At 39.5% G+C, this 13186-nt stretch overlaps 1 protein-coding gene across 4 annotated transcripts in view; it reads right to left on the bottom strand.

Annotated features, from left to right (window-relative positions):
• Nucleotides 1–13186, bottom strand: part of CDKL5 (cyclin dependent kinase like 5) — a 185226-nt gene that overhangs the window by 23105 nt on the left and 148935 nt on the right. For 3 of the 4 annotated variants that reach the window (XR_004347996.1, XM_032619344.1, XM_032619346.1), the window contains 3 exons: nt 12328–12408; nt 6852–7003; nt 746–1712 (listed from right to left, as the gene is read on the bottom strand). Coding sequence is in view for 3 of the 4 variants with exons in the window: in XM_032619344.1 (XP_032475235.1) it covers nt 746–1712; nt 6852–7003; nt 12328–12408 (1200 nt within the window). In the remaining variant the exon portion in view is untranslated. The remainder of the gene's footprint in view (nt 1–745; nt 1713–6851; nt 7004–12327; nt 12409–13186) is intronic. The other variant, XM_032619345.1, reaches the window with a different exon arrangement.

Below are 13186 nucleotides of genomic sequence, written 5' to 3'. Positions count from 1 at the left end.
TACTACTCAGCCATAAAAAGAATGAAATAATGCCATTTGCAGCAACATGGATGCAACCAGAGAGTATCATATTAAGTGAATTAAGTCAGAAGGAGAAAGACAAATAACATATGATATCACTTACATGTGGAATCTAAAATACAACACAAATGAACCTATCTATGAAACAGAAACAAAATCAGAGACATAGAGGACAGACTGGTGGTTGCCAAGGGGGAGGGAGGTGAGAGAGGGCTGGACTGGGAGTTTGGGATTAGCAGATGCAAACTGGTATATACAGAATGGATAAACAACAAGGTCCTACTGTACAGCATAGGGAACTATATTCAATATCCTGTGATAAACCATAATGGAAAAGAATATGAAAAAGAATGTATATATATGTATAACTGAGTCACTTTGCTGTACAGCAATAATTAACACATTGTAATTCAACTATACTTCAATAAAAAATTAACGAAAAAAATAGTACAAAATATGAACAAAATATGCCAGAAAGGAACATTTAAGAAAGGAAAACAGATTTTGAAAAAAAGCTTTTTGCGTTGAGTACTCAACAATTAGCTTAAGTAACTAAAAAAAATTTTTTTAACAGATTAGTCCTTCAAATATTGCTTCCTTAAATGTGTCCTATCAAGAAAGTATGACCTCCTGCAGTAGGGACAACTGCACACTGACCCCATCACATCCCCGCACCACCTTTCCATGATGAGCCGACAGATCTGGTCAAGGTCCTAAGTTGTACCTGAGGTGATAAGAGCTGCAGGCTGTTGGCTCTGGCCGCCATCCCTTGCCCTACGCTCAAGCTTCCGTCCAAGCCTTTGGCTCTCACTTTGTCCCGGGTCACGTACATGGAATGCCTGTGTGGACGCTGCTGGGAGGAGAAGGGGCTGGTGTAGCCAAGCCCATACGAAAAGGATTCATGAGGCGCAGACAGCGAATGTGAATGGCTGCTGTCCATGTGTTCGGGCAGCTTCAACTCCTCCATCGTCTTAGAATGCCTGGTTGTGGTTCGGCGTGAGTCAAGAGTGCCCTCACTTCGGTTATTTCTCCCCGAGGGGCTGAGCAAAGTTCTTGTGTCGCTGTGCCTGGTGAGGGTTGGGCTGGTGGGAGAGTTCAAGTCCAAACAGCTGGATGGGAAGTACCTACTGGTACTGGACTCTGCGATCTGGGCCCTGGCTTCGGAAAGGTTGCTCACAGACTTGGAGTCACTCAATGCCCCATGGCTTTTGGCCTTGGTCCTATAGGAAGGACTCCTAGAGGACTGGGGAATGGTGTCGATGTAGCTATGCCGACTCTGCTTTTCACTGGGCTGCAGCGTCCCGGCTTTGCTCTGAGAACTTTCCATAAATGAGTGCCGGTTCTGCTGAGATCTGCTGCTTGATTTGAGGTACTTCGTGCCCGGGCCTTCTGAAGGCTTTGGGTCAATATTAAAATCAAACTCTGTCTTTGATTTGGCTTCTTTTGGGCTGAGAAGGTGTGGTATGTTGTTGTTGGTCAGATCTTTGCTGGTAGGCCCAGGTTGGCTGCCCGCTTGGTAGGTTTTGGTGTGCATGGGACTAAGAGTAGCTCCAGCAAGGTTTCCGTTCAGGAAGCTTTCGTTGGCAGGAAGACCTTCATCAGCCCGCGGCAGACCCACACCTAGGTTCTGGATGTCCTTGCTGTTAGATCTGTGATGAGACTGCAAAGCCGCACTTTTGCTGGCTTGGTTTCTATGTCAAAAATGAAAGAAGTATATCAGTTTCCCTCAAGAGCAGAGGCACAAAAAGTATCATTAAAACAAAAAAGAACAAATACCTAAAACACTGCAAAGACTAAAAACAGTAACTCTCTCAAACATGTGACTATAAATAACACGTAATCTATCAATAAGAATTAAGTTGCTTATATCAAGTCACTCTGCCACAAAGCACTGGTCCTGGTGAAGTGCTTTGGCATTCTTAAATGCTCAGCTAACTTACTGCCAACACAGCTTCTAACTGATAATCTGGGCAAACATGCTTTTGCTATGTTGGTGCTCACATGCGTGTGTACTGTAGAAAGCCTGCAAAGAAGAAGAGGGCTGAGCTATAGGCAAACTCCTTATGACTCTTTGTCTGCTTGAACATCAGGAGACATTTAGACTTGCAGATCACTGTGTTCCTTGAACTTCGTTTTTATTTGTAAAACTCACAGCCTGCCTCAGAGATACACACTCACAGCACATACACACAAGCACCAATGTCTTTTGTCTTTAGCCTGTATAATCAACGAATGAGAATTCTACCAAGGTACTCAAGAAAAGAAAATGATACTCTGAAAAGAAGTGTGAACTGCCTAGTGAGGTTTGTTGGAAAACAGGATGATCAACGTTTATGTATTAGAGAAGCAGCAATACTCGGGGCACGTCAGTGTCAGATACCTCCTGTACACTAAACAGGAGCATATCTCTAACTGGATCACAGGGATCTAAACAGGTAATTTCTCTCCAAAAGACACAATTTATTCTCTTCTTCATTTCACACTTCATTATTACAAATGGGCTGAGGCTTCATCTGGACTGAAATCTTTAGGACTGAAAGCTTCATTTCCTACTTGGTTTAAAATAGAAAATATAAATCCTGAGGAAAACCCTGTCCTCTATTTGAAAGCTGAAGCTGACATCGCAGCAAGGTCAGTTTGTTCTACTGTAACTATTTAAAGGACCAAATTGTGGTTTGAGATAGGTAAGAATGCTTTTAAATGAACAATAACTTACACAATTCCCTTTTTACTATGCATTCCAAAAAATTTGCTGCATAAATTGCTATTGCTAAAGACGGTTTGATCTGGGAGAGCTTTGTTCCCATTGCACACTAATTAGAGGAAAAGCCCCATTTTTTTCCCCTGTAGAGTGGTAATCTGTGAAACTATGCCTTCCTATTTTGTCTATGAGAATCCACTCGTTTAGGCATCAAAGGTAAGGGCCCTCATCCTTTCCTCTTACCTTGCAGAGGAGTGTTAAAAAGTATCTGATATCAAGCATGCCTGTAATAGTGTGGAAGGCCTCATCTCCAAAACACACTTACTAATATCTCTCCCAATTGGGTCACAAAAATTGCAACATTAAATAAGGTCACTTAAATATGAGCTAACTGGCAGGATCAGAGGCCATGGATACTGACAAATGATTTGTCTGTCTTCTTCTGTCTTCTTCCGTGACTGTATCTACTGCCTCATCTTGATTTACAAGCAAAACCTAGAAAACCTACAAAAATAAGTGTTTTACAGTTTATCTAGGAATAATACAGAAGATATTGCTGTTATTTTGGGTGAAGAAAATCAATTTTGTATAGTTTATTTCAACCTAAAATGTGAATTTTGTTTAAAAAAGAAAAATATGAGCTAACTAAATGGCAGACCCCAGACCCACAAAGAAATTACAAAGAAAGGAAAGTTTCACTTTCTGTTGAATGATGTTAACAGAGTCTATCTCCAGATCTATAGAGGACAGTCCTCATGTCAGGTTTTAAACCATTAGAGTTGTTTGTCAACTTACATCCTGGTAACTAAACTATCTCAGCAACTCCTCAAAAAACCCAAATGATGATAGACAGTCTCACCCATAAATAGATCTAAGTGTGTTGGTTATTTCCCACGTGCCCAACCCCCAGTCCATTCTCCATTCCTCTCTGTCCCAGCCTGGGTCTGGGGAACCCAACACTGAAGAGTGTCACCCAGCCTCCCTTGTCACCTAACTCCCAGTTGGGCTTAGCAGTGCAAGGGGCTGGGGGCTGTCTCCCCTGGCAGTGGCTCCCTGACTCAGATCATAGCTGTGCCTCTAGATTACAGCTCCCACAGGGTGGTTTCCCCTGCCTGGCTCCCCTGGACTCTCACAACCCTATTTCTTCCTCTTTCTCCTTCAGGCCTAGAGAGGGCAATCGCAGAGATAACTCATGCAGATGTTGTGAAATGTCCAAAGCTCCAAAGAGGACATCCAGAAAAGGGTAGAGAAGAGTGAAGATAGCTGCTAGAGCTTTTGAAACTCTTGGAAACACTGCTCTCAATGTGGAGCACAAACCTACGTATGTTACGAAGAACATATTCATAGTAACATAAGATATAATGTCTAATGTGAAAAGAGAGGCTATAAAGTTAAGGTGGAAACATTTGTCACAGAGTTAGGTTTCCCATAAATGTACAAAGTGCCTAAACCGCTATTCTGAAAGTTTCTGTCTTGGTATTAATCTGAAGCCACTGAGCTCTGCACACAACTCTTACATCGAAAGGACATCATATTGTCTTCAAGTTGGAGCTCTGCCAAAGCACAATAAAAAACTGCTTTAGAAATTCCATATATCTCTTTGACACACAACTGTAAGGAATCTGTGTTAAACTGCCAACCACTTAAGAGGATTTTATATATAAACCCTTCTTAAATGGTTGGCAGGATGGATAGATAGATGGTTAATTTCTAGTTAAAATAACTTTTCAAACCAAACATCAAAGACGCAAAACTACATTTTTATGGGGAAGACTGGCGAAGCAGGACTGCTGAGAGGGCAGTGTGTGGCAGGATGAAGCACCATCCCACCATGTCCAAGGTGAGCGGAACCTCAGGAGAGTCTGAAGGAGACTTAGGCAAGGGCTAGGTAATGCAGAGTCCACTGCTTCTCCTACAGAGACATGAATGCGGAAGACAGAAGACAGGGTGTGTGAGGATATGTGTATGACGATACTGGTGTGTCTCAGGGACAAGGCAGGGCACCAACACGATATGGTGCCCTGAACATTTCTACAATGGTGCTAGAAAGTCCAACGGAGCCATGGTTTGTGCAGAATTAGTGTCCCCAACAAGAGCTTCCATGGAGGAAATATGGACCGTAGGCAAGCGTGGAGCAGAAATATTTCCAGATATGTGTAAACTGAGCTAATGGTTTCTTTCCTAGAGAAACCAGTTAGGACTGTTTCTTTAATATATTTAATACAGTGTCAAGACCTGAAAACAAATTCTTCCAGAGATTTTTATTTACTTATAATTTTTATTCTCATCTGCTTCAAAAGGAGATTTTGTAGGACTCCTCAAAAACCTATATGAACCGTATCCTCATGGCTACACACATCCTCCTTGACAGATGCCTGAAGAGGGTTCCCAAGGAGAGCCATGGACCCCCATGGGGATTTCTCCCAAGTGAGTCATTACAGGATGAATACACAGGCCTGCTTTTATGGTATGGTTATACCACCAATCACTACAGCACAAATCAAAAATTTATCATCAGTCTACTGAACTTTCTATTGAGATCCTTCTTCTTTGCAAATGTAAACTAGAGGAGTCAAGTGACAATCAAGGTAGAAGGGAGACAAAAGCACCTGAACTGGGAGTGACCCCAGATAAGACACAGGCATAATGTGAACCTCCTAAACTCAAAGGAGCAACTGAAAGATGAATACTGGTCCTTGCCTTAGTGCACCGATCTCATGGAAACTGACAACAAAGTGAACACAAACTTGGCGAAATAGAATTTGAATCTGCTCCCAGGCCTCCTTGAAAACAAACAGGTAAGAGCGTTTTATAAGATGTGAGGGAAACAATGACCAAACCACTCATTTTAAATAGAGAACAGCTATAAAACACAATCACGCCATCGCAGTTAAGCAGAGAAAATACAGGGTAAATGGTTATTGCTTATTTATAGATGCATTCACAGATCTAAAAAGTACCAGGTCTTAAGCTTTCAAAATTCCAATTGGTTAAAAATAATTGTTCAGGGCTTCCCTGGTGGCTCACTAGTTGAGAGTCCGCCTGCCGATGCAGGGGATGCGGGTTCGTGCCCCGGTCCGGGAAGATCCCATATGCCGCGGAGCGGCTGGGCCCGTGAGCCATGGCCACTGAGCCTGTGCGTCCGGAGCCTGTGCTCCACAATGGGAGAGACCACAACAGTGAGAGGCCCACGTACCACACAAAAAAAATTAATAATAATTGTTCTATGTGGAGAGAAAGGGGGGATATGGGAAAAAACTTATATAAGAAAAGCTTCATATTAAGAATTATTGTTTTCTACTTCTCTTCTAATAGTAGATAAGAGAAACTATTTCCCATCTTCCGTAATTTAAGCAATGCTAGGTGACAAGACCAGCTTCTTGGAAGAAGAAGGAAGACAAGGAGAGGAAGGACCTGCCCCTGAAAATGCAGCCAACAGAATTAAGGAATGTCACTTTTGGGGAGAGAACCTAATTGCAGGGTCCAACTCCTTGTGCCCCTCCTTGCTTCCCCTGCCCCAGGAAATAGATGTTTTTTTAAAGATTATGCTGAAAATTACATTAGAAAGCATCCATTTTAATCACTATCTACCAAACTAACTTTACTATTTCTATATTCTTATTCTTATGAAAAACTAATTTCTCAACTCAATGATTAAAAGACAAGGGCAACAAAAACACAAGCCCCTGCTATGGAGCCAGAACTACTTGGTTCAGTTGCAAAGGTTGTCCTAGGTGCCTTCCCACCCACCTGTGTTTGGCATCCTCCGCTCCCTTCAGGAATCCCTTTGCCCTCACCCATCCTTCTTCCTCCAGGAATCACCCCTGGGTCCCATGTACACAGGATCTTCTAGCTTATGAGGCCAGAAACCCCCTTAGTTGCTAACCCATGCTACCTTTCCCAGGGAATGCACAGGTTTCCCTTGGAAAATCTTGTAAAAGATAAAGTCTTTATGACCCACACAACTCTTTAATTATGGTTCTGAATCATGCAATAAGCATAAGAAAGATATTTCTGAATAAGGAGGGCTTTCCTTCTTTTCTCTAATCGCATCATTTAAGCAGCCACCTCCTCCACCTACTTGTAAGACCAATACTGCATCTGTATTTCCTTAAAAGGGAATATTTACCTATTAGACAAAGTGCTGCTTTCCACGTGGTAAGGTTTTCTTTTTGCTGACCTTGAAGGGGAGCGATCCAAAAGTCTCTGGGTTTGGAATGTAGGGTGATTCAAACACTGTTCTGTCAAGTATCTGTCAGCTGGGTCCAACTTCAGTAAATTCTTAGGAAATAAAGTTAGGATTGGAAAGAACATCACAAAGTCAAATTTAAATTGTAATAAAAACCGTATTTCTTTTCCTTATAAAAGAAATGCATGGTCATTGCAGAATATCTAGCAAACAGAGTTTAGTCCAAAAAAAAAATTTTTTTAAAGAACTATCTAAATCACCCATAACCTTACCATTGTTGTCCTCTGGGAATATGCCCTCCCAGCCCTTTAAAAAATATCATGTATATATTTTTTCTTTTCTAAAATCTGGCTTATATTATACAAATAAGTTTTGTATACTGTACTTTTCACTTACTAATCAAAAATATTTTTTACAACATAATTTAAACATCCAAAATATATTTTTATTTTTGGACACAACATGCAGCTTGTGGGATCTTAGTTCCCTGACCAGGGATCGAACCTGAGCCCTCGGCAGTGAAAGCACGGAGTCCTAACCACTACACTGCCAGGGAATTCCCTAAAATATATTTTTAAATAAGTATATATTCATATCAAAGAATATACATTCTTCATCTTTTTCTTGTCCTCCTCTCTGGAGGCAGCCCATGGTACCAGCATCTTGTGAATCCTTCCACAGGTACTTTGTACATATCTCTATCTGCTCCTTTTATTTTATCCAAACAGTAGCATACACACAATAGGCTGCACTTAGCTTTCTTTCCACTCAACATTAGATCTTAAGAGATCATTCCATATCAGTAAACAGCCTCAATTTTAGATGTACCTTAGGCAGCATTTTGTTTTCCTTCTTTTAATATTGTGAACATTGATGCAACAAATAACTTTACAACATATTTTAAATGACTACATGGAAGTTTGTGGTATGATTTATTTAATGATTTATTGTTGGATGTTTAGGTGGCTGCCACTTTGCACTATTATAATTAATGCTGTGATGTACACCTGAAACCGTTGCATATATCCATGATCCCTTGCATAGGATAAGTTCCCAGATATGGAACTGGTAGGTATGCAAACCCTTAAGGATTACCTTCTATGTGTTGCCAAATTACCCCCTAGGAAGGTTGTCTCAAATAGTACTTCTCTGAGCAATTGAGAGTCTACCAATTTCCTGGCACCCTCATCAATAATAGGCATTATCATTCTTTTTAGCACATACTTGTAAATTAGCTATTTAAAAAATGGTATCTCACAGCTGTTTTAATTCATATCTTTGATTAATAGTGAGGTTGAATATTTTTATGTTTACTTATATTCCTTCTTTTCATATTTTTCTATTTGTGTAATTTTCGTAATTTATTTGTATGTGTTCTTTATTAATTAAAGTACTAATTTTTTTTAACAACTAAAATGTTTTCTTCTAACATTATTTATCTGATTAGTAATTGGACAAGATTTTAAAAGGTGAATCATTATTAAAATTAATTGATTTGGGGGCTTCTCTGGTGGTGCAGTGGTTAAGAATCCGTCAGCCAATGGAGGGGACATGGGTTTGAGCCCTGGTCTGGGAAGATCCCACATGCCACGGAGCAACTAAGCCCGTGTGCTACAACTACTGAAGCCTGTGTGCCTAGAGCCTGTGCTCTGCAACAAGAGAAGCCACTGCAATGAGAAGCCCGCGCACCACAAAGAAGAGTAGCCCCCCGCTCACTGCAACTACAGAAAGCCCGCAGGCAGCAACGAAGACCCAACACAGCCAAAAATAAGTAAATAAACAAATAAATAAATTTATTTTAAAAATTAATTGAGTTTTATTGACAAGTTAGGCAAATAAATAAAGAAGCATAACCTACATAACCTAACACAACTCAATAGAGCACACTGATATCTGTTCTTTTCAGTGATGGGCATTTTCCCTCAGAGAAAGGAAAAAGGGTGAAATTCCAGCATTCCCAAATGCGTCTCTAGCTCAGTTTCATTGGCTTTGCCCACAGTCAATTTCTTTGTGATCCACTACTGAACAGTGAGAACAAACCTCAATTTGTTCTCAATAAGCCAGAATTCAATTTCAGACAACCACCTTCAACCTAGCACCACAGAAAATTTGAATTCTGATCCTATCGTATCCTATCCTATGTTGACTCAGACACAACTCTAAAATTATCTCAATGCTTTCTCCTTCTTTATTAGAAAACAAAAACTGTGGAGGTATAGGAAATGATTTTGGTCTTACTGGCAGTTAAGGCAGTTAATATCAAAATGGTTTCAACTGTATGGTACTAGTTAAAAACAAAGGAAATTAAAGTACATACGACCTTTTAGAAGCTAAACATCTACTAGCATTAAAGTGCTATTTTCATTTATTTAAGATTAACAAGGGTAGAAATTGCTGCACATACAATGAACTATTTTTATATTTATGAACACAGCTGTTAATTTTCAAATACCTGCAAGGATGAGGTCATTATGAGGAAAGTATGAAACTCAGTAAATAGTTTCAAAATTCAGTATTTGGGGGGAAAAAACAATTTTAACTAAAATAGAGCCCATATAATTATTGTAGCTATTCTTTTTTTTTTTTTTTTTTTTTTTGCTATTCTTTATATTATTAGGAGCTTTGATTAATTCTGGTAACTTGTATCCCCACTAAAATGGCCGATATGTATAAATAGACGCAGGATGAGACGGCCATTTTAGGTATTTATATATGGACAAAATTATCAAATCTGCTTTAGGGGATGGCATAGAGAATAAATTTCTTCATGAAAGGATAAATGGTACTACTTATTTTTTAAATTCATTTTCAAAAATAGCTAAAAGACAAAAGGAATAATTCTATTTATATAACATTCAATAATAACAAGGCAGTATTAACCTTTGGTGATAGAGGTCAAAGTCCTGGTTTCCAAGAGTGGGAAGGGGCACCTGGGAAGGGGTCATGAAGAGATTTCCGGGGTGTTAATTATTTCCTGTATCTCAATCTGGGTGGGGTTACATTTACATTATAAAGTTTTACTCTGAGGTACATTTATAATTTGTGTACCTTCTAAATATACGTTTCAAATAAAATGTTTATTTAACATTAAAGAAATTTGAGGGTAAATATATTAAATGAATGGGAATTCAACTGTTCGACTTTCAAACTGGTGTAAATGCATAATGGTTCAGGTTATCTTCGTATTTTTATCTGTGTTAGCGTTTACCAGGTGCTATGCTGATACTTGGTAATTACACTTGGTAATGATTTAACAAAAGAAGTTCAGTTATTTTTAACTAAAAGAGACAAAAGGCAGAAAACATGAAATTGTATTTCAGTTCTTCTATTTTACTCTATTTACATTTTAAAAGTTACCAACTAATTAAAGCCCTGATAAATAAACACTGACTGTGTGAAAGAACATATGACATAACGCAAATGATTTAAGAGATAATTTATGCCTAATTAACCTTAAAGAGCCTTGAGGATTTTTTAAATAGTATCTCTCAATCTGTGTTCAGAAGAACTAGTGCTGTAGCATTTTATTTTTTTTTTTAAGTATTTAATTAAATTTGGGAAATGCTTCTTTACTGTGGGATTTCTGAAAGCCTTTATAAGTTAATGAATATTGTGAATCTCTAAGAAAGGTTATATGGTAAGAGGCCTTTCCCAAAGGCCACACCCCCTCGCCCACCTCGGCCCCCACACCTATTTACACAGGGGTCCTCGGAACACAGATTAACATAGTTTTAAAGCAGAGCAAAGTTCTGAGAGTGCTGCTCAGCAATTTCCAACTGTGCTAAGTATGCCTTTAAAGGTCCTGTGCACAGTGTAAACTCCTGTTTTTGACAGTTGACTGAACGGGCAGAAAATAAAATTGATCCATTAACTAGTATCTTTTTTCTTTTTTTAATAAATTTATTTTATTTATTTACTTTTGGCTGCTTTGGCTCTCTGTTGCTGTGCATGGCTTTCTCTAGGTGCAGCGAGCGGGGGCTACTCTTTGTTGCGGTGCATGGGCTTCTCATTGCGGTGGGTGGCTTCTCTTGTTGAGGAGCACGGGCTCTAGGCGCGCGGCCTTCAGTAGTTGTGGCGTACAGGCTTAGCCGCTCTGCAGCATGTGGGATCCTCCCGGACCAAGGCTCGAACCCGTGTCCCCTGCACTGGCAGGCAGACCCCCAACCACTGCGCCACCACGGAAGACCCAAGAAGTATCTTTTGAAGGTCTACTATCAAATAACTAGCACTTGTTTATGCACTGGCTGGCTGCAATGAAAACTGGAGAAATATGAAAAAGTAGTTCTCACTCAAGGGGCCATCTACTTGGGTAGAAAAGCTTGAATAAGAAACTGTGAGAGGGCTTCCCTGGTGGCACAGTGGTTGAAAGTCCTCCTGCCAATGCAGGGAACACGGGTTCAGGCCCTGGTCCGGGAAGATCCCACATGCCACGGAGCAACTAAGCCCGTGTGCCACAACTACTGAGCCTGCACTCTAGAGCCTGCCAGCCACAACTACTGCGCCCGCGAGCCACAACTACTGAAGCCCGCGCACCTAGAGCCCGTGCTCCACAACAAGAGAAGCCACCGCAATGAGAAGCCCATGCATCGCAACGGAGTAGCCCCTGCTCACCGCAACTAGAGAAGGCCTGCGTACAGCAACGAAGACCCAACACAGCCATAAATAAATAAATATTTTTTTAAAAATAAAGTTTATTAAAAAAACCAAAAAAAACTGTGAGAACATTTTCAGTAGTCCAGAGCATGAAGACCTTCTGCACAGGGGCACCAGCATGAGGAGGAACACTCAGGCATGGTAGTAGCAGTGATTTTGCAGTTGTCAAATGAAGAGCCAGAGGGAGAGAAATCAAGTTAGAAAAAGAGCAGAATTAGGTTCGCTGATAAAATAATCTTATGGGAGGCCTTGAATATGCAAAAAATATTAGAATCTCTTTTCTTTCAACATTCATTTTAAGATTTGTTTTAAAACCTTATGCCTGAGCAGCTCAAGTGCTGGATAAATTTTTAAATGATTTATTTCTCATTATTTATATTTAGATTGTTACTATTCTGTCCATTTTAGGAATCTAATTTAGGTACCTCATAGTCCTGTCTAGACAGAATGTTACAATACCAGATACTTCTGCAATTTTAAATAAACTGCAACGGGCTGTATGTATATGTATAACTGATTTACTTTGTTATAAAGCAGAAACTAACACACCATTGTAAAGCAATTATACTCCAATAAAGATGTTAAAAAAATAATAAATAAATAAATTGCATGCCTCTTCAGATGACACAGTGCCCCATTATTCACCACTATACACCTATTAACAAAACATTTAATTCATAAAAGCAGGCTATGGTCATATATAGACACAAGAGAAATCACAAACCAAAAGACATTTTGTACAGATAACATCAACTTGTCCCACCTTCATTAAGTCAAGTAAAACGCTATTTAAAATTCCAAGGTATCTTCTCTCCAATGACTGAGGATGGTTAACAGCTGGAAACTGTAACAACAACATGACAGAAGTATTAGCACGTAGGTAAGGGTATGTGTGTGCATGTGCTTTGAGTGTTGGAGAAGGTAGCAGATGAGCAGAAGCAACTGCCCTAGTGCCAAAGTTAAATTTATTTCACATGTATATTACTTTCGATGTCTAGGTATTTGAGGTAGGGATTAATAGGATTGGGTGTTAAATGACAGGAAAACTCACAAGTGAAAGATGATACTTAAATCTAGTCGGACAACACTGAAGCATGTAAAACAAAACAAAATATAAAAATCTGAAACTATTTATTCAGTTTATACAGTCTTGTCTACTTATACAAATAATTTGGTTATAATAGAGTTCATATAGAATTTGTCTGCTTATACAGACAATTCTTACACCCTTTTCACAACAACATATCATTTACTCCTGAAAATTAGAGAAGTAAAAAAAGAGAAAAAGGCCAGTACCTGAAAGGCTACAGAAGTAGAAATAATGAATTCGGACACATGTTCTATTATTGCTTTTAATATACTCTTTGAATGACCTGTTTTCAATTCCTTCCTTTATGTAAGTTGGAACAGAAGGCAAACAGGCTCCTAAATTAACAAATACATTTTTAAATAAAATGAGGGGAAAGGGTCAAGTTTATTCAGATGCTCTGTCCTTCCCTCTGCCAACTCACATTTCGCAATATCTAAGTGGATGGTAAAGTATTAGAGTCCAATGCCATGTACTCCCTCCCAAGAATACAGCCCACCGACCACATATCTACAGACTTCCCATAGGGAGCTCT

The sequence above is a fragment of the Phocoena sinus genome, chromosome X (genome assembly GCF_008692025.1).
Source record: "Phocoena sinus isolate mPhoSin1 chromosome X, mPhoSin1.pri, whole genome shotgun sequence".
Classification (NCBI taxonomy): Eukaryota; Metazoa; Chordata; class Mammalia; order Artiodactyla; family Phocoenidae; genus Phocoena; species Phocoena sinus.
The sequence above is the reverse complement of the archived record's forward strand: the minus strand, read 5'-3'. Positions and strand labels throughout refer to the sequence as shown.